The sequence below is a fragment of the Mirounga leonina genome, unplaced genomic scaffold (genome assembly GCF_011800145.1).
Source record: "Mirounga leonina isolate KUSES-001 unplaced genomic scaffold, KU_Mleo_1.0 Mir_174, whole genome shotgun sequence".
Taxonomy (NCBI): domain Eukaryota; kingdom Metazoa; phylum Chordata; class Mammalia; order Carnivora; family Phocidae; genus Mirounga; species Mirounga leonina.
Window position 1 is genome coordinate 76,471,164 of NW_023270451.1, and position 20,556 is coordinate 76,491,719.

The following is a 20,556-nucleotide window of genomic DNA, read 5'->3' on the forward strand; positions in this document are numbered from 1 at the left end:
TAACACGGGGCCCTGCCTGGCTCACCCCGAGGCCTCTTCTCCCCCCTGGAACCCCAGCTCCCACCCTGTGCCGCCCATGCTGGGAGTCCCCACGCAGGCAGCGCCCTTCCTGCCCTTGCCGGCCTTGTCCCTGGTTCCCTGTTGCTCCTCCTTCGGCGGTCCTTCCTTAGGGGTGCCCTGCCCTGCCCCGATGGCAGCCTACTTTCCCTGATAACAGCCGGCTTCTTTGGGGGGTCACCTGTTTGGTGCCTTTCCCTCACCTATAGGCTGGAAGCCCCCGCTGCTCTGCCCCACACTGTACCCCCATGTGGCACAGCACACAGTCTGCTGAATGGATGGATGACCGAAGGAACAAGCCCGGATCCCGACCAGACAGAGGCCACTCCAGAATGGTTCTGGGAGTGAGCTTTGGCACTGAGTGGCTTTGCTTCATAAATGCTGCCATTCTGAGCACTCCCTTTATGCACAGGTCCCAGGGGCCGGTTCATCCTGCCTCGCGCTCTCCCACGCTCCACCATTCCCTCCTTTTTGGTGTAAAGCGGTGTGGCCCCGGGCTGCCCAATCTGGCTGCCACCTTTATTCAGCCTATAACGACAGAACTACTATATGGCCGCAAAGCCTAAAATATTTACTATCTGGGACTTTAAAGAAAACGTTTGCTGACCCCTGGTAAAAAGCATCGAGTAAGACACCTACTGTGTACTGTGGGGAAAATCGAGTAGGTGTGTCATGGTGACAAAGGGGTGGTTCAGGGTTTCAATTGGAGTGATTCTCTTATCAGCATCTATGGTCAGCATCTTCTTTAACAGGTCGATGAACTCCCGCCGGTCTGCCTTCTCCACTAACATGTCACTCCCTTCCAAATCTGTTGTCATGTTCACCTGGAGGGAAATCGGGACAGGTTACCAAAACCCCAGTGTGCCCCACCTCCCCTTACTTCCCTTATTCTCTGCTCCTGCTTCCATCAGTTAAGCTGAAATGTACCTCCTATCACACCTCATTGAAAATAAGCACAAGATGGAAGGACTTCTGGACATTGGTTGCATAACAATGTGAATGTATTTGATACTACTGAATTAGATACTTCAAAATGGTCGAAACGGTCAGTTTTATGCTATGCATATTTTATCACAATTGAAAAACAGTAACTACAAGCAAGTAGTAAAAAATGAAATGCAAAAAAGGGTTATTTAACCTGCAGAAGCTGATGTGACCTCTTCTTCCGTCTATAATGTTTGTGTCCTCTGGCAATGCACTGAGTTAGGGCCAGAATTAATTTAGGCCCCGTATTCACGGGGCTTACCTCTGGCCAAGACGGGTAGGATATCTGAGCATAGGATTTTTCTTCCAAGAGCAAGCTTAAGACAGCTTTTGAAAGACTTGTTTTGCGGTGCTTTCTATTATTTTCCAAGGCAAGCTCCGGAAAGCAATTTCAGTTTTCTCAGACAATCTAAGCTTCTAATCAACCGACAAGTATCCTTTACTCAGAGTCATGATTTTTGGTTACACTCATCTTCAGTAAGAAGTGTGCTGAGTGTTTATTGGTCTATAGCTTTACTTCTCATTGATTTTAAGAAAAACTCTCTTTGGGTTGTCCTGATTTTAGACTCGTCTTTACACTAAAAATAGCTAAAGTTCTAGAATTTTCTCTGGGCACAAAGGTGAGAGCCTGTAGTCCCACCAGTGAGCTGAGAGAGACTGACTAAAGTGGGTTGAGTTGTGTGGCGGCAAAAGGTATGTTTAAGTCCTAATGCTCAGTACCTGTGAATGTGACCTTATTTGGAAACAGGGTCTATGCAGATGTCAACCAAGTTGAAATGAGGTCATAAGGGAGTAGGGTGGGTACCAAACCAATGACTGGTGTCTTTATAAGGAAATAAGAGGGAGGTCTGGGTGCACAGGCAAGAGGAAACCCAGGAATAAAGGCCGAATGAAGAAGGATGAAGAGGTCGGGGTGATGCAGCTACACATCAGGGAACACAGAGGACTGGCAGGGGCCAGCAGACATGAGGACTGAGGCACGGGACAGTTTCTTTCTAGAGCCTTTAGAGGCGGCATGGCCTTGATGGTACTTTAATGCCAAACTGCTAGCCTCTTGCACTGTGAGAGAATAAATGTTTGCTGTCTTAAGCCACCCAGTTTGTAGTACCTTGTTTCAGCAGCCTGAGGGAATTAATACACTGACTCACGGGCATGAGACTCAAATGTGCTAATGAGCTTGAATTCCTCTCATGAAAACATCACTAAGATTGGCCAGTGCTTTTTTTTTTTTTTTTTTTTTTTACAAATGGGAACCAATAAACTGAAGCTATTTTTAAAGAGCTGGTGTAAGGTTTTGAAAATGTTTCACCAACCCAATGGTATTCTTACTAGGAGTGGCATATCACTGTTCAAGGTCAAGGTCAACCACTGCAGTTGAGTAACGTGAATTTCTACCCGCCATCTTATACTACGCAGAGGTCTTGCTGTGCTTGGTTTGTAAAGGGCTAACAACATTGCATACTCACCCATGGGGCTTACCTGGGCCATGTCATCTAAACAGTTGAAAATGTACTTTCTTGCTTCTTTTGACTTAATCCCCGTCTCTGCTTCATGGTCATCTGGTGTCTGGTCAAAAGAGGCAAAAGCTGATTGACTGGTCTTGTGAATTCTTTCGTCACTGTGACTCCAACCCTGGAGCTTCTGCTTCTCATGGAGGGTCTTTTTCCCATCTTTCAGAGGACACTCTTCTTAAAGTGACCTGCTCATCCACCACACTAACTCATCTCTCTTCTTTCCTTCCCACAAACACCCTTTGGGGGCCTACTCTGAATCAGACCCAGAGGGTTCCAATAAGAATATGCCACATCCCTGAGAACCCTTCATTCTCCCCCGAGTTTAAGTGATAAGGTGAGACTCCGCATGTGGAGAAGCAGAGGCCTTTTTCCACATGGTTTTATAAATTTAAATTTTATTTCTCAAACTCTCATCTAGAGGCTCTCACTGCCTGCCAGGCACTGTTCTAAAGCCCATGAGCTCATTCAGTATTCTTCACAACCATCCTAGGTAGGACGATGACCAACCCGTGTTCTAGAGGGAGAAAGAGGAATGGCAAGCTTAAGGAGTCTGCCAAGGCAGCATGGCCAGGAAGCGGCAGCTGGCCCCAGAGTCCTCCTGGGGCTGGGCCACACACATATGGTGCCTGCACCGGCCTTGGTCTAGGAAGCTGCTGTCTCCAATTACTAGGGGTTTCTGGACTCATCCATGGATCACAGGTAATTGATCCTCAAAATCTCACTCAAGGATGTCACACCTGGAGCTGCTAGGATCCAAGCTCTGATCCCAGGAACAGCCAGACACGGAGGACTGAGGCTCCTCACTAAGACACAGAAGTGAACCCTGCCCCTGGTTGGCCTCACCCTTCTCCACCCCGGAACTCTTTTTCACTGGACCTGACCTTGAGCTTCTCACTCTCACAGTTGCCAAATGCCAGCCCTCTCATCAACAGCCTCAGAGTGCTTGCTTAGCTCTCAAATCTCTTTTCTAGATCTGCAACTACTGGCCACACTTTATCATTAAATCATATTAGAATTTGGCTGTGGTTTCTGTAAAAACACACACACACACACACACAAAAAACCAACAAACAAAAAACCCCACCTACTCTCTTGCAAAAAAAGAAACACCTAAAATGAACATAAAACATACTTAAGACTTGCATTATTTTTTCCTTCCCAGGAAAGCACATTAATTTTAATTACTAGGCACAGATCAAAGTGAAAGCAAAATATGTTTCTGTTAAAGTAAAACCACCCAAGAGTTTATGGTGTGCAATGGCACGCTTTACCACCTGCCGGCTCGGACAGACAGACCCCTCCTTAGAGCCTTAGGATGCCATGCTGCTGAGGCTGTTTCCTCTGCCTGGAAGACCCTCTTCATCTTTTTGGGCCCAGCTCAAATGCTCCTCCCTGACCCTCTGCCCCAGGCAGTATTCAAGGATCCCTCCTCTTGGCCCCACACTCTGCTCCTACCAGGGACAGGGCACTTGTGACAGTGGGGGTGTGGGGGGTGCGGGCTTGGTCTCGCCACATGCGTCCAGGTTCCCTTTGGATTGGGAGCTCCTCGAGGGTAGGGGGTGGTTCATTTCTGTCTCCAGCACAAACCCAACAAGTCATCATGGTTTACTGGGATTATATCCCAGGAGTTTAGCCCCCAGAAGTTGGGATTTGAGCTTCGCAGGCAGCAAGCCAAGCAAAGTGGTGCTTTTGAACATCCAAATTCATCCATCCCATATATCAACAATGGTCACCCCCTCTCCCATGCTGCTGGCTGAATCAAAGTGAAATCCAGGATCCACGTGCCGATGGTAAAATCTCCCCCACTAAGTGGACGGTGCCCTTCTTCCCTGAGTGTCGGGCACTGGGGAGGAGTGGAGGGGCCGCTCTTCCTACCTTCAGCCTCCACAAAGGATACGGCGAGTCTGTGTCACGGTTGAAAAACCTAGTTGTCTTTGTCCCCGCGCTTAATAAATATTCAGCTGGCAAACCCTGTGTTTGTGAAATATACCGAATCTGCAAGAAAAGATGAGAAGGAGGTCAGGCCGTTTCCTGTCGTACTTACGGTGTACTCATGGCTCTAGTGCCTTTGACAAAAATGACAATTTTATAGGGAAAGAAAGAAGTAATAGAAGAAAAAGGGGCAAGAAAGAGGAATAAAGAAAGAAAAGCACTGTTACGGGAAGCAAGGTTTGGGAGACAAGGAAATACCCTATAACCCCACCCATGTGTCATGTTATAAAGGAAGTGCTTCTTATGAACGCCTGAGCTGCCTGGACCCACCTGATCGTACTCGGAAGCTCCGGGATAGAGCGGCCAGCCCAGGAACAGCTCCGCAATGACACAGCCCAGGGACCACATATCAATTGCCTCACAAAATGGTAAACCAAGGATGATCTCAGGGGCCCTGAAAAGGAAGAATGGGAGAGAAATCATTAGCGATTTGGAAGTGCAGGCAGCTATTTCTGTATGAACTCTACATAAAATCCTATCTTTCAAACCCGGGGTGCCATGACTGCCTCCCTCTAAAGGACCTGTGGTTCTTGCACTGCATGGCAGTGATCCCTCCATTCTTGGGCTTGGTCCTCCCCCGTAAGCAGGCAGTGTGGTCAGATGGCCGGCTGAGATGAAGGGTAGGTCTACAATAGACCTACAGGGAGCCCCATCCATTGACTTCATTACCATTATACTCTAACCAGATGAGCTAGTAACCGCTTTAGAGAGACTCAGGAGTTATCTTTTGTAATTGAAAACCCAGGAAACCGATCTTTAGAGAATGCCTGGTTTTTTACAAAGGAATTCTGAAATACAGGTCCTCTACTTTCAGTAATATAGAAAACAAGCTGCCTCTACCCCAGAATAAGGGGATTCAATCCAAAATCCGTTAATGCCAATGATCCGTCTTCTTAGGAGTCTGAATCACACTTTTGTAAGGAAATACTATTTTTTTGTTTGTTTGTTTTATCATCAGCTTCTAAAAACTTAGTCTCCTAAAAAGTCCCCTAATATAATTATAGAACCATGTTCCTGAATCCATAGTCTGGGTACCAGTCAGAACTCCATTATAAACCCGTTCCTGACTGTAGGATTATGTCCCTTCACGTGATAGACAAGATTACGTGCCGGAGCTTCCGAAGGAAACCACCTAAATTCAAAGGGAAATTTTCACATGTAGTTAGTAACGAAAACCAAGGACACCACAGAGTGCATTTTCTTTTCTAAGAATGTGTCATGATTAAGTAGGGGTACATTTTGGAGAAAACCTGGTTCAAAGTATGAGATATGAACACAGCTTAAAAAAATGTGGCTCAAGGCGCTCTGCTGATAATGAAATGCATTAGCCCAGCCTCTGTTTTCTCTGCAAATTTCCCACTTGATTAAGCAATGCCAGAAGACGCCACTCTCCTACCCTTTCAGGAGCCTGGAGTGGGAGCAGTGGGAGCTGGGGAGACGACTCCGTCTGGGTTATTTTCACCCAGCTAACACGGGAGGAGGGAGCAAGAGTGTGGTCAGAACACCTCCCCTTGTCTCGGAGCTTCAAGCTGAATGCTCCCCACTTAGAAAGCATCTCCCCACTTTTTTCTTTTAAATTTGCTCTCATTGGCTCATCTTTTGTCTCCAGATCATAGCATTGAAAAAAACCAAGATGTTTTGTTACACAGTCTTGATTTTTCAGAAGTAAAGAGTTTCCTCATTTCCTCAGAGCTGGGGATTCGGCACCTCCGCCAGGTGCTTGCTTCTAGAGCGCCACAGTCCTCAGTCTGGGCTCCAAACACGCTTTTGCCAGAGTCCAAGGCCGGGTGGGTCTTCCCAGGCTTGGTAGGAGGGAGTTACTATGTGTGTGTGTGTGGGGGGGGGTGCAAGCTGCCACTGATCCTACTTAATGGGTCTTCCCCATCCCCTCACTGCTGGCAACTTCGGCTGCCAGGGTTCTGCCTGGCGCCTCACCCTCGCACAGGTCTTTGTGTCCTCCAGTCCCGGGTGCTGACGGCTAGGTTGAACGTGGAAGGATGCTCTTGCCCTCTGGCGCTGGTGCGCTGGGGAGGTCTGTGCTTGCCTTAGGATACATCCCTGCCAGACTGGCCTGTGTCATGGGGCCTTCAGTCCCACACCTGGCCGAGGTCACTGTGTCCAGGGTTGCCCCCACACACGTGGGCTTCCAGAGTCCCCTGGAAGTCACCTGCCAGTCATCTCAGTCGCAGTGCTAGACGGTGTACATGGATGAAATGACTGCGGGTTGCCTCTAGCAATGCAATCTCTCTTATTCCCTATGTGTCAGAACCTGCCTTCCTTTCTGCCCTCTCTGTTCTAGAGTGTTCTAGAGAGTCTCCTCTCACATGCAGACTCAGGCCTCTCCTTGGGGAACGAGTGCCTGTCCTGGTTCCTGCTCCCCTCTGGCAGGCTACTGCTGCCGGATCAAGCCTCTCCACACCTCTGTCTCCCTACTCCTGTGACCTGGGCTTTTGCCCCTCGTAGTCTCCACGTCGGGTCTTGGGAACATACTGGGCTGGTCTCATGGGGGCATCTCTGGACTTGGCCATGGGGCCGACCTTCCTAACAGATTAATCACCGGTTCTCACGCCCCGAAGCAGGCCGGAAACCCATTTCTCAGGTTCTGTTCCCTGAGGATGTGCAAGGTGAATCCAAGACACAAGACGGGAGCGAAGGGCACTTCAGTGATGTTCTCTGGCAAGAAACACCAGATGTGGGTTTCGTCAACTGACGTTACCTGAACAGGGTCTGTGAAGACGGCTCTCAGTCCATTTCCTACTAGAAGAGGAAGGGGCAGCCATTCACGGCACCACGGTGTGCACAGCAGAACACGTTTCTTGCTGTGACCACGATGAACGAATGCTCAAGCATCAGGCTAGATGCTTGCAGGACAAAAGAAATAGAAGGCCCGGGCCTGTCCCCGACGGGCTAGCCCACGTGACAAGGAAGGCTGAACACTACTGGTGTGCAACGCAAACACGCAGACACGAAAGCAGAGCTAATTCAAGCGTACAAACACGCTCCACATTCTCCCATTTCAAAAACTAAAATACAGCACAAGAACAAAGCAAACCAAACACGAAACCAAACCCTTCCTCCGTCTGTTCACAACCCTGCAGCTGTGGCCCCATTTCTCTGCCCCTCTCCCCCCAGATCTCCAGGGTGGTCTCCTGCAGCATCTCCGCTTCACCCCCCATCTTCTTGCCCTCCTCCGGCTGACTTCCATCCTCTGCTTCACTCAAGGGCGCCGTTGTCACGTCAACTGGTCAACTTCTCAGCTCCGTGACCCGAGAGGCGCATGTCTTTCCCACCGGTGACCATCCCGTCCCATGCCCGTCCTGAAACATGCAGTCGGGGTTTTCACGATGCCACACACTCCTGCCTCTCCATTTCTTTTGTGGGCTTGTCCTCCTCTGGCCACCTGCTCTGTGATGGCGAAGCCCCAAGGACCCCTTGTCTTCTCTCTCTGCACCCTTGTTCTAGGTTAACGGTTAGGGACTGAATTGTGTCAACTCCCGAAACAGACATGTTGGAGTCCTAATCCCCGACACCTGAAGAAGTGACACTATTTGGGGATGGGCTTGCTGCAGAGGTGGTTAGTGAGGATTGTGTCACGTTGGAGTAGGGTGAGCCCTGAAGCCAGCAGGACGGTTGTCCTTAGAAGAGGGAAATTGGGACACAGACGTGGAGGGAAGATGGCCACGTGGGGATGGAGGCAGAGGCTGCAGTGAGGTCGCCAGCAGCCAAGGGGTGCCCGGGGCCGCCAGAAGCTGGGAGAGGCCCGGAAGGAGCCTCCCCGACTGGCTTCAGAAGGAGCATGTCCCTGCCGACACCTCGATTTTAGACTTCCAGCCGCCAGGCCCATGAGAGAGTAAATAGCTATTGTTCCAAGTCCTGCGTTCTGTGGGGACTATCTCTGCCACCCTAGGAAGCTGACAGCAACTACATCCACTGCCACAGGTCTGGACTCCATTCATTCTTCCAAACGTCCATCTCCACGCTGGACCCTTCTCAGCTCCAGAGGTACATCCTGATGGCCCAGCGCCTCCCTGGGAATGACTCACAGTTGCCTCAAACTTAGTCTGGTTACAAGGGAACTCTTCCCCTTGGCCTCCCCTCCCCAACGCGTCCCTCCCTCCATCCCTCCCTCTGTGGGGCTGTCTCACTGAAGGGACTCACAGCCCCTCCGGCCCGCTCTCATGCTGGAAACCCGGGACGCTCTCTGGTTCCCACCTCTACCTTGGTCCTCCCCACCAATCCATCCCTGTCGCCGCTCGCAAGGATCTCTCAGACCGGCCCCCGATTCTCCATGTCCGCTGCCACCACACCGGCCCTGGCCACCTGGAGCCCCCTCTCGGGTCTTTCCTTCCCCCATGGAGGCCGCTCTCTGCACAGCTTCTGGAGCAGACAGGCCACCTCTCCCTTTGCTCTCAGGCCCACAGAGGCTCCCTGCTGCACTAAAATCCCTCCATGGCCCACGGGACCTTGGTGATCACGACCCTGCCCTGCTCACCACTGTCCTTTCAATTTCAATTTCTAGAGGACCGCAGCTCCTGGACCTAGAGCCTCCGTGCAACATGGTGCTTCTGCCTCGAACGCTCCCTCCACTGGCACTCAGACGGCTGCCTCCTTCTCATCCTTCAAACCTCAGCTTAATTGTCATGGCCACAGACGGGCCTCCCTTGACACCAGTTAGTCTCCATCCCCGGTGCCATAAATGTCACTTTATAGCACCTTCCCCAATAACCTGCTTACCGTCTGTCTCCCCCTGCTCCGTCCACAGGGCAGCACAGTACCTGGCATTTAGTAGCCACTCAATCAATAAGGATTTGTTGATTGAATAAACCTTTATTAAATACAAGAAAGCGCTACAATATGTGATTCACACGGAAAGTTCTAAGGCAGCACAAACAAAGAGGACAGCAGAAGGGGTAAATCTTCGCGAGGGAATGGAAGCTGGGCATGAGGGGCAGGCTCTCGCCCGAGGAAGAGCACGCTCCGTGTGGGCAGGAACCCCGGGAGTGGGGGCCCGGGGGACACCGGCCTGCAGGCGGCTCACCAACCGATTCCGGCAAAAAGGCCAGAGAGAGTGGCGGGGGCTTGCAGGGCTCCAGGGCCCCGAGGGGTCTGAAAAGGCCTCACAGCTCAGGTCTCCAGAGCCCGTCTCTTCCTAACTCTCTTAAAGCCAGCGCCGCCCTCGGCTCCCAGGGAGACCAGCTCCCTTGTGCCTCCTCGATCCAGGCCTCTAGCCTTTGCTTTGTCTTTTCTAGTCCACCCCCAAACTCTCCCTCAGTCCTTTTCCAGCACACACGATACCCTGATCACATCTCTGCAACAGCCCGGCCCCTCCCGCCTCCCTCCTCCTCAAACACACGCTGCCCACCTTCTCCGTGCTGGCCACACCAGGGGATGAATACACGACCACCCATAACCAGCTTGGTCCAATAAACGTGAACTGGGCACCAACTGTTCTGAACACAGTTTGCACACCGGCTCCCCGTTAAGCCTTCTGAGGGGGCAGGGTCTGTTGCTCACGTGCTCCATAAATACCTGCTCGACACCGGGGCCCTGAGCCCTCGGCTAAGGAAGGTGCTCTTCTACCTGGCTCTCAGTAATCTCCGGGGGACTGAAGACCATTCTGCTGCGATCCTGCACCTGCCCTGTTCCCTGTGCTGCTGGTCTATACGGCTCTGAGCCCCTGGAAGTTCAAAGTGAAGCCTAAAATCGGTTTCTTTTTGTTCAGTGCACCTGAGGCACGTCTGGTGGTTGCTGAGGCCCATTTACTCCTGACTGAAGTGAAAACCATTCTCACCAATGGTGAGTCTGAGCGAGAAGTTGGCTCAAGCTCCACTCATTCACTCACTCACTCACTCGAATGTCCAAACCGCCACTTCCTAAGTGTCCGCTATGCGTCATGCACAGTGCTGAGGATTGAAAAATAAATAAACGAGACCCTATGGCCCCTCCAGGAGCTCCCTGCCTGGCTGCAGGTGAGAGCATGCCAACAGCTAACATACAACGTGCCGAGTACATGCCCAGGGCACAAAGGGGGAAAGACTATGGGGGTGGAGAGGCAGAGCAGGGAGGGCTTCCTGGGAGAAGTCTGAGCTGAGTCTCGGTAAGTGCACAGGCGGGGGTGGCCTCCGGGGCACAGGGCAGGGTGAGTGCACGCCCCACCCTCGCCCCATCCCCGTGCCTAGCACAGTGCCTGGGCATGGAAGGTGCTCCCTACGCATCTGTAGAAGGAATCGTTCTGTTTCAACCCCACACTCTTAGCGGGCACCAGTTTCCCCTGAAGCTAGCACCATCTCTTTGGCAACATGCCCTATGACAAGAGGCACACTATTTGGCCTTTCTGTTTCAAAGTTTACATATGTAAAAACAAAAAGAAAACATGCTGGTTTCTTCCACGGGGGCTGTTTCTTTTTTTTCTTTTTTTTTTTTTTTTAAAGATTTTATTTATTTATTTGAGACAGAGAGAATGAGAGAGACAGAGAGCACATGAGAGGGGGGAGGGTCAGAGGGAGAAGCAGGCTCCCCGCCGAGCAGGAAGCCCGATGCGGGACTCGATCCCGGGACTCCAGGATCATGACCTGAGCCGAAGGCAGTTGCTTAACCAACTGAGCCACCCAGGTGCCCCTACGGGGGCTGTTTCTGTTCTCAGTTCAGTTCCACAGCAGGTAGGGCTGCTGGCTTGGGAAACGGGCCCCCCCATTGGGCTCCAAATCACCCAGGTTCTGTTAATGACTCATCCTTCATTTGCCGCCCTGCGGAATCATCTTACACAGTCTCCTCATCGCTATTTTGGGACATCAAAAATACTTTAAACACACATGAAGTGCCAGACAAAATTTGCACCTAAGAGGGAGATTGTTCCTTTCCAACATTCCCGCAGCAAGACACAGAAAATTCTATTTTTCTATAGAAAGAGAATAAATGACTGTCATTTTCGACACATCAATTATTGAAGCTTTGATATTTCGCTCCACTAGCCTTCCTAACAGCACCTGGAGCGGACAGGGTAGTCCCAGATCACGGCCAGACCATGGGACCCTGCAAAGGAGTGACCCCCAACAGAGGTGTGGAGACCACACAAGCTGAGTGGGAATGACACACGCTCGTAGGCGGAATCCGGTGCTGGCAGGTTCTAGCTGTGTGCCTCGACTTCCTGATGCTGGTATGAGGCTGAAATTAAACAAAGCATCATAGGATGCACCTAGCAGAGGGCCTGGCAGAGAGCAGGCAATCAAAACGTATTAAATCATTTATCTGTAACACATCTGTGTCATAGCAGTCGAATAAAGAGCATCCCTTTTCCTCATTTTTAAAACCCACTTTCTTCCTTATAAGTGGAAACACTAGGAAAACTGCTTAAATATATTAAAGCATACATATTAAACATTTTTGTCTCATTTATTTCTATAAAAGGTACAAAAATGAATATAACCAACAGCCAAATACCTACCACCTAACTTCAGAAAGAAAAGTGCCTAGCCATAAGCCCCACGCTTCCCCTTGGCATGGGGAAACCCTGTCCTAAGCCTGCATCCCCTTTCATGGTACCATCTCTTGCTCACCTGGCCTCTCCCGGCTGAGTGGGCGACCAGAGTCGATGTCTCGACCATTCTCACGGTGCACTTGTAAAACAAGTGCAAGGTTCATGGCCACTCCCAACTTGGGCAATAAATCTGCAACACTAATCAGAGAGCCCAGGAAGAACTGTACATTTCTGGAAAAATGTTACTCAATTTCTCCGAGTTTTTATTTCACCATCTGTAAAATGTGATTATTAATCTCTCTTTTTTTCTCTTGTGTCTCTACAGCAGCATATGAAGATGAAGATAAATGATGGTCGGTAGAATTATAAGGCAGTTTGAACTCCTTGGAAGCAAGACACTCTATTAGTCCATGGTATTTTATAATCACTGATATTATAAGGTGTACTTGAATTGAACTGCAGTGAAAAAGCCCGGTCCCACAAATATATGTAGATTGAAAGTAACCTCAGTATGGCTGGGGCAGAAGCAATCAAAATGCAAAATTGTATTTCAGATGGGTTGTTCAATCTTATGTTTCCACTGCAAATATAAGGGGACTCGGAAATGCTGACATGAGCTCTGAGCCACTATTTGTGCTGATGACCCGGGGTGGGAGGCAAGGGGTTACATCAAAGAACACAGGACCCGAGAAACAGCAGAAATTGGAAGACTGGAAGGAGGCTATTTTAGAGAAATTGAACCGCAAAGCTCGAAGGATCTGCACAGTAGACAGCCTGCAGGGTGAGTGCAGGGGAGCATGTCTCAGGGCAGCCAGACGGAGAGAGAATCCATCCTTTGGTCACCAGTGGGATGCTAGGAAAATGGGGAGCAGCGTGCCCGGAATATGGCTTCATACCATGTCTGGGGGACCCAGGAAGGTCAAGTGGAGATCTAACTAGTGATCGAGGCCTGGTGAATCCAAGGCCAACCTGGGATTTGATTTTGAGAAAGACACATCTTCCTCGGTAAACAGGACATGTGAGAGAAATAACTTCGTTTTTGACTGGGGTGCTGGGGAGATGAGAAGGACAAGGGGACCAAGGGACAGAGCTTCAGGGAGGAGCCACAGGGTGAGGTTGACCAGGAGTCCACTCGTTGCATGAGCTTGCACTCAGCCAAGGTGATGAGGACTCTGTCCTTGTGATGGCCCAACCAAACACTGTGGACTGTAAGATTTCTAGACACACTCCACAGAAGTAGTTTTGCCCTGTAATACGCTGAGGATGGCACTGTGGTGGAGGGCTGCCACAGGGAGCAAGGCTCTGACTCTAAAAGGAGAGCTAGGAAAGATGCCCCACTCATGCCTGTGGGTGGTTCCAGCTCAATGATACGCATGCAGGAAAATCACTGCACGGATGTTCTAGAAGTTCTACCTCGGGCGACATTGCTGATGTCCATAACACTGTGTGCTGATGAGGATCATTTCAAGACCCTCACCAGTGATTCTGTTCTAACTGAATGTTTCCAGCTATCATCAAGAGAAATGCTCAAGACATCAGAACGATTCATCATGTCCATATGGAAGGTTGATTATAATAACCACGGTTTGGTTGTTGTCATCATTTGTTGTTAGATGTTGTCATCATTCTCATGCCACGCTTGGACAGTCTCCCAAAGGAAGCTGGCTTCTTTGATTCAACTGACCATTTCCAGTGTAATGTCAGAATCAGAGTGACAATTTTTTATCTGTATGGGCAATGAACATCTTGGCTCGGAATGAGACTTTCCTGATGTACACTAAATACATATATGGTTGACCCTTGAAAAACATGGGGTTGGGGCCCCAACTCCCACTCCACCAAGCAGTTGAAAAGCCACGTATAACTTGACTCCCCCAAAACTTAAACTACTAATAGCCTATTGTTGACTGAAGCCTTATTGATAACATAACTAGTCGATTAACACATGTTTTAGGTTATATGTATTATATACTGTATTCTTACAATAAAGTAAGCTAGAGAAAAGAAAATGTTATTAAGAAAATTATAAGGGAGAGAAAATATACTTACAGTACTGTATTTATAAAAAACAAAGCCAAACCTGTGTGTAAGCGGACCATGTTGTTCAAGGGTCAAACCTATGTTGTTCAAGGGTCAGCTGTATGGTCCCCACCCCCACTCCACCCCCATGCTGATCCTTGTGTCCCAGCACTGCTTCACCTCTGCAAACAAAGTACAGCACCCAAATCTAACTTTCCTGCTTACATACCAGAAGAAAAGGCTGGATCTGGAACTTAACCCCCAAAGCTTCTAATGATATTGGTATGAATTCGAAACCAGTTCTCAGATGTCTGGAGTATATTCTGATGGTAGCCTCGAAATTCCTTCTGCATCTCAATGAGAAATGTCCCTAGGAAGAAATCAGCTTGGACCCCACAATGGCTCATTTCAAAGATGCTTACACTGCCCTGTAATTCCTTACCCTGTTGACATACACTGGGTCTACGTTGCAAGTTGCTCCCAGGCTGGTCTCTAGTGCCTTTGACCATGAAGCCAAGGGTTGCTGGACAAGGCCTGGTCTTGCCTCCCACCCCCCACAGGACTAGAAGATCATCAGGTTTTATGCTCTCACTTTGTGCCAAAGTATGTGCTCAAGACACGTCTGTGCCACCACCCGTCAGCCAGGGAAAGAGAATCACAGGTTTCTGCACGTATCTACACAGACCGATTCTTTTCACTCCTGTGCCGCTCAAGGTTTTCGAGTCTTTTTTATCTTTATTAAATTATTTTTTATTGTATAAGATAAGACACACACAAAGAAGCGCACAAAGCAAAAACATATAGCTCAATGACTTATCAAAAAGCAACGACCAGGGTCCCTACCAGCCTGGTGAAGACACAGAGCATGGTCATTGTCGCAAAGCCCCTGCACATTCCCTCCCATGCGCCATCCCCTTTCCACCTGTGGTGGCCCTGTGTGGCCTGTGCATCAGTGGGCAGCGTGGACCCCAGGCCTCACGATGCAGGCTCCCCAAGCAGGCGGACTAGAGGGAGGGCTCAGCACAAAGCCCCGGAGCTGGGAAGATGACAGAGCTGGCTGAGAGAGAAAGGAGACAAAGCCTCAGACGGTCTTTTTAGCTCCTTTTGTGGATTGTTTTTCTTCTGCTTTGTTGCTAGTCTGTTGACTAAAACTGAGGGTTGAACTGTGCATTTAGAGCTTCCCCAGGGAGCCCGCCCATACTCAAGTCCCGCTGCCACCTCTCAGCTTCCGGAAGCTGCTCCTCTTTTCTCTGCACTGGGAGGGAATTTGGAATTCCTGGGGAATCAATTATAAATGCAGCACCTTCACTTGATTCAGAGAGGTGATATGTTACCCACCAGTGGAGTGAAAACGAGATGTCAGGCCAGGGGGTAAAAGGCTGGCCTCTTTCACACGAATCAATCAACTCAAGGCTCACCCTTTACCCCAGATAAAAACATGAAGAAGGTAATATCACTTACTTATGTGCAACTTTAGTGATTTAAATGTCAGTAAACATTTGGTTAATATTTAGTTTCAGTGAGTTCATAGTGAGTCCCTCCAAGACGTTTGCTGGATGAACGAATGAACCCACACAGGGCTGAAGAATCATGATGTTTTCCTGCTAGGGGTCCCTGGGCCTGCACGGGAGAGGCCCAGGGGTTCACAACACTTAGTGAGTGAACTGTAACAAAGACAAGGCTCATCCTTAGCCTATTTCCTTTCCTTCCAGCACCATCGGATCATGCGGTGCGTGGGGCTAAATCACGAGGCATTCTCTACAGTTAATGGCTGAGGATAAGAAAAAGGGACTGAAGATGGAAACCTGCTCCTTCTTTGAAAGGGTGATGCATTCAGTGTCACTGACTGGAAACACACCAATCGAGACAGCAGAGGCCGGAGACCTGAGATATGAAAGAGAATCCCCTGAAGAAAGATGCCAAACACAAACCGGAGGGTCAGTTTCCACTGTGGCAAGAGGGATACTCCCACACCCTCAGAAGAGGCCTCCTTCCCTGTGTGGCACTTTGGGGAAAGAATTACCGAGGAAGAGGGGGCTGACGCCTGCTGACACACTACCTGAGCCAGTTTGCAAGGAGCCGTCCTGGCCAATGGAGCAGGTTCCGACCCAGAAAGTACAGCATGAGTCCCGTCTCCAAGCAGGCAGGCACGAGCAGGGCCAGAGAGCCCGGTGGAGGAGGCAGGCCTTGCTCCCAGGGGGAGTGCACACCGTGCTCGCCTTGCCAGGAGACCAAACCCACAGATGAGGGCAGAGGGCGCAGCTTTCACCCACATGGTGGTCTTAACCACAGCCTGTTAGGATGAGACACGGTCGGGACAGGGCAACTGGTTGGTTGTTCCAGCAGGAGTTTTGCCAAACAAAATGGGCATAAAGTTTAGGTCTCCGGCCAAGGGCAGCTTATTTAGGGAAACCCTTCCAACACTCAACTTTTCCTAAAGGAGCTGAAACAAAGCAAAACAAACCAAGCCCAAGTTTGCTTTCTTGTGTTTGTTTGGGTCACGGAGGAAAAAACCAAGCTGGCTCTTTCCAGCTCACACTAGGGGGTGCTGAAGTGCAGTGGACATGGGCTCTAAAAGGCCTCTGAACCTTCAACCAGTGGGACGGAGGGGTGGGCATCCTTCTGGGGAGGGCCGCTGGGCCTCATGGTCAGCAATGCACAGCCAAGTGTGGGGTGGAGCACAGATGTTTCTGTCAGGGGAAGGGGAGGTAGCATCCCCCCAGATGAAGATAGCACTGCCCTATCTTCCCATTGACTGCTTTTCTCACCCTAACCATGGGGCCTCTTTGTAATCCCAGAGCTGGGCCTCTCCTGCATGCCTGCGGAATGGAGCACCCTCCAGCAAAGGAGAGCAGGACGTTCCTTTTGCTCTCTTGAGCACCAAACACTAGTCTAAGCCAAATGAGCTAACCAGCGCATGGAATCGGGGAGATACCACACATCTGTGGAGCTCAAGGCACAAAGTGAAAAGAGAGGTGAAGGGAGGGAGGGACGGAGGCAGAACCCTCCAGACTCACTGGAGTGGTCAGGGTGGGGCCCCCGGACACCCCCGGTGCTCCCAGTTTGCCTCTTCGGAAAGCACCTTTTCTGGCTGCCATCCGGGCTCTCAACTGGAATCCTGCCTCTTCCAGAAGCCTTCCCTGCCCGAGGCACCCTCCTGTTCCATGTTCCCACAGCACACCCACGGGCCGTTCGGCTCTTCCACTCATGCCTGCACTGATACTCATGATTGTTTAAAACCAGCTTCTCAATGAGACTGGAAGCATCTCGAAGTGGCAGATTGCATTCTTTATGTCTGTGCACCTCACAGCCCCCAGCAGAGTCCTGGGTCCTCACAGACGTTGGCTATCATGCTTTACACTCAGGAGCTAGAAGAGGCTATGGCTACATTCTTTTCCCCCTACTGCCAAGCACTAGGCAAGAACAAAGTAAATGCTCAATACACGATGTTTGTTGAACTGGACTGATTATCTGAGGGAGAAATAAAAACGGGTTGCTTACTATTTGCGTGTTCGTTTTAGGGTAAGAGAAGAGGTAGGGAGCAGGCAGCTCTTGTGAGTTCTCTGATAATGGGGCTTTCCATGGGGAAATCTGAACAGAAACCGATAAAGCTCTATTTTTAATGGGAGAAGCTTGGCATAGGAAGTTTGTATCTTTAAAGTATATGTAAGTGGAGGAGCGGTGGGCGAAAAAGGAGAAACTAACTACTTGGAGATGAAGAAAGAAATCACCAGAGAAAACGTGAAGAAAGGAGGCAGCGAGGGACATTTTTAAAATATTCAACTAAAAAAACCCACGAGCAATTAAGTGGATGTTTGAAAGAATGGCAATGATGACTGGTGTGAAGAGCTCAGTTTCTTTTTTGCCAAAGAATAAAAGTTCCGAACTATCACTTACAGTCACTGCGTGCTCGCTTGTCATGCTCGCCTCTGGGGAGCGTCCGCTCTGTAAGTAGGACTAGGTGTGTATGCACTGAGGCCTGCCCTGGATTCCCCCATGAGATCAGAAGTTCCTAGAGGAGAAAGAACCTATATTTGCTTCTTTATGCAGGTGGTGCCTCTGCACACAGCAGGTGTTCAATCAACATTAACCAACTGAACGGAGCTAACCGAATTCTGTCCCCAGTTTGAAAGGCTCTGACACAGAACTCTCTAGTTCCTTTTCATTTGGCCTCAAAAGACTTGTTTTTTCAGGAAACAAAACAACCCCAAATACCCCAAACATTCAACTCAAGATTCAACTGCAAGGCTAAGTGAAACGCTTCTGCTGCCTCTTTAACGATGCTTATTTGTGTGAGAAACAGAGACCTTCCTTCTTTCTCTCTTCTGGGGCTCCTCGACTTCACAGAGGCTGATAGACTTCAGCTGATCCTAGAGCCCAAAGTTATGGGACATCACCGGGGAGGCACAGTTCAGAGCAGGAAATCGAGAGCGGTAGAGGGAAGGCAGGAGGGCACAACGCTGGGCATTTCAGGCTGCAGAGAGGAAGGGAAGGGCACACGGGACACATTCCCCAGCCTTGGTATTCCTTTCCTCCTAGGATCGCATCGATAGCCTCAACGTGAATGAGCATGATTCCTGCCTGCACGTTAACATCTGGTTGAAATGACTATTCTGCAAGTGGGAGCTTGCGGTCCCTCCCTGGCTCCGTCATCTTCCTACCAACAGCCATGTCCCACACATTTCTTGCCGGGCCACCTGCACCATTACCAAGGACCACTCTCCCCAGTGCCTGCTTGGCCGGGGTGGGGTGGGGGGCAGAGGGAGAGAAAGGATGCTGCAGGGCGATTTTCTTTTCCTGTACATACTCTGTTCAATATGGACAAATATTTGTGTAGCTTCTGTGTTTACCATTAATACTGCGACAAAGTAATTAGCGGCTAGATTCTTCTTTGGGAAGCAGTGAAGCATGGGGGGCAGGGGAAGCAAAACCCCAAACGGAAGAACAGAAACGCTAAACGCTGGCATCTGAAGGTATTATTCAAAAACAATATGGGAAAAGGCAGAACTGTATTTCCTCTGTTCTTCTAAGGGGAAGTTCAGAAAAAGGTCAGAAAGAGAACAATGCCGGCCATCTATCACAGCGGTCTCTAACCTAGAAAGGTTACTTACAACACTGCAGCCTCATTTCTCAATTCTGTAATTACCACCCCCCTTCCACAGATCGCACACCACCTCGGCCTTATGAATTATACATTTCATTTCCATTTACCGACGCCCCAACTTGGGGACCACCGCCAAGGTGCAGTGGGTGGGGCCTGGGGGGCGGTGGTGCCAGACCCCTCCCCAGGTGCACACGAGAATGTTGCACAGTTCCACAGCCCCAGTGCACACTCCTGGACTCTGCTTGTGTTGACCTTCAATTCCCAGCCTAAGGTTTTGTTTATTGAACAAATAAGCACTAGCTATCAGTGGGGATTTTCCTAGGGGAAATCACATCAGGGCACCTTTCCTTCCCCTTAATATTTTCATTCAGGTGAAATCTGGTTAAAATGAATATTAAGGATGGTTCTTGAAGAAGGCAAAGGTAACGTGCAGCCTGAGGGTGTCGTGTGTGTGTGTGTGTGTGTGTGTGTGTGTAAGCCCCAGCAGCGCCCACTTAGGCCTGCTGTCTGAGTTGGGGTGGGAGGCTGGAAAGGAGGTACCAGAAATAGATCCCCCGACAGGAACTGGAGTAACCCCTCTCCCCGTCTGTAGCCTCTGATTAACTGGCGCCCCCTCCTACTAATCCAGAGGGCCCCGGGGAATCTCTGGGGGCTATTTGTCTTCACAAGTGCTATTAATATATCAAAGGCGTTCTACTCTTTATTCAGGACGCTACTTCTTGGGGACTTTCCTTTCAAATCCTTAAAAAACATTAGGTTCAGTAGAGAAGTGTCATCTCAGGCAACTGAGAGAATATCAGAACAAGGAGTACCCCATGAAGCAGACAGAGGTAAGCAATAATTGAAAGGGTTTCCTTGAAAAGCAGCTGGTACACCTGAATCTATCACTCTAAGAGGTGATACAGGTAGGGTTTTAAAATTATTTAAAAAAAAAAAAGATTGGACACATTTAGGGAAGACAGTTCTAAGACGGGCTGTAAAAATAGGATATTTAGGGGCACCTGGGCGGCTCAGTCGGTTAAATATCTGCCTTCGGCTCAGGTCATGATCTCAGGGTCCTGGGATCAAGCCCCACATCAGGCTCCCTGCTCAGCAGGAAGTCTGCTTCTCCCTCTGCCCCCTCCCCCCAGGCTCACGCTCTCTCATGTGCATGTGTGCGCGCGCTCTCTCTCTCTCTCTCTCTCTCTCAAATAGAATCTTAAAAAAATAGGATATTTAATTTCTGAAGCTGATCTCAAGAACACAATAGTAAATGGGATGACTGTTACGTAACTGTTATTCCTTTAACGTTTTTTTGAAAAACTACTCTCAGTGTTGGATCATTTGTTTAAAAGGGATTTATTGAGGGTCTATGACAGCTAGCCTCCAAGATGGCTCCCAGTGTTGCTCCCCTCCTGGTATTTTCAACG

The 20,556-nt window shown here is 49.6% G+C and overlaps 1 protein-coding gene across 3 annotated transcripts in view; it reads right to left on the reverse strand.

The window, feature by feature from the left end:
• Positions 1–20,556, reverse strand: part of HIPK2 (homeodomain interacting protein kinase 2) — a 177,324-nt gene that overhangs the window by 52,947 nt on the left and 103,821 nt on the right. For all 3 annotated transcript variants that reach the window (XM_035021213.1, XM_035021215.1, XM_035021214.1), the window contains exons 3-6: positions 4,818–4,941; positions 4,431–4,550; positions 2,521–2,607; positions 697–881 (exon numbers count right to left, since the gene is read on the reverse strand). In XM_035021213.1, the coding sequence (XP_034877104.1) occupies positions 697–881; positions 2,521–2,607; positions 4,431–4,550; positions 4,818–4,941 (516 nt within the window). The remainder of the gene's footprint in view (positions 1–696; positions 882–2,520; positions 2,608–4,430; positions 4,551–4,817; positions 4,942–20,556) is intronic.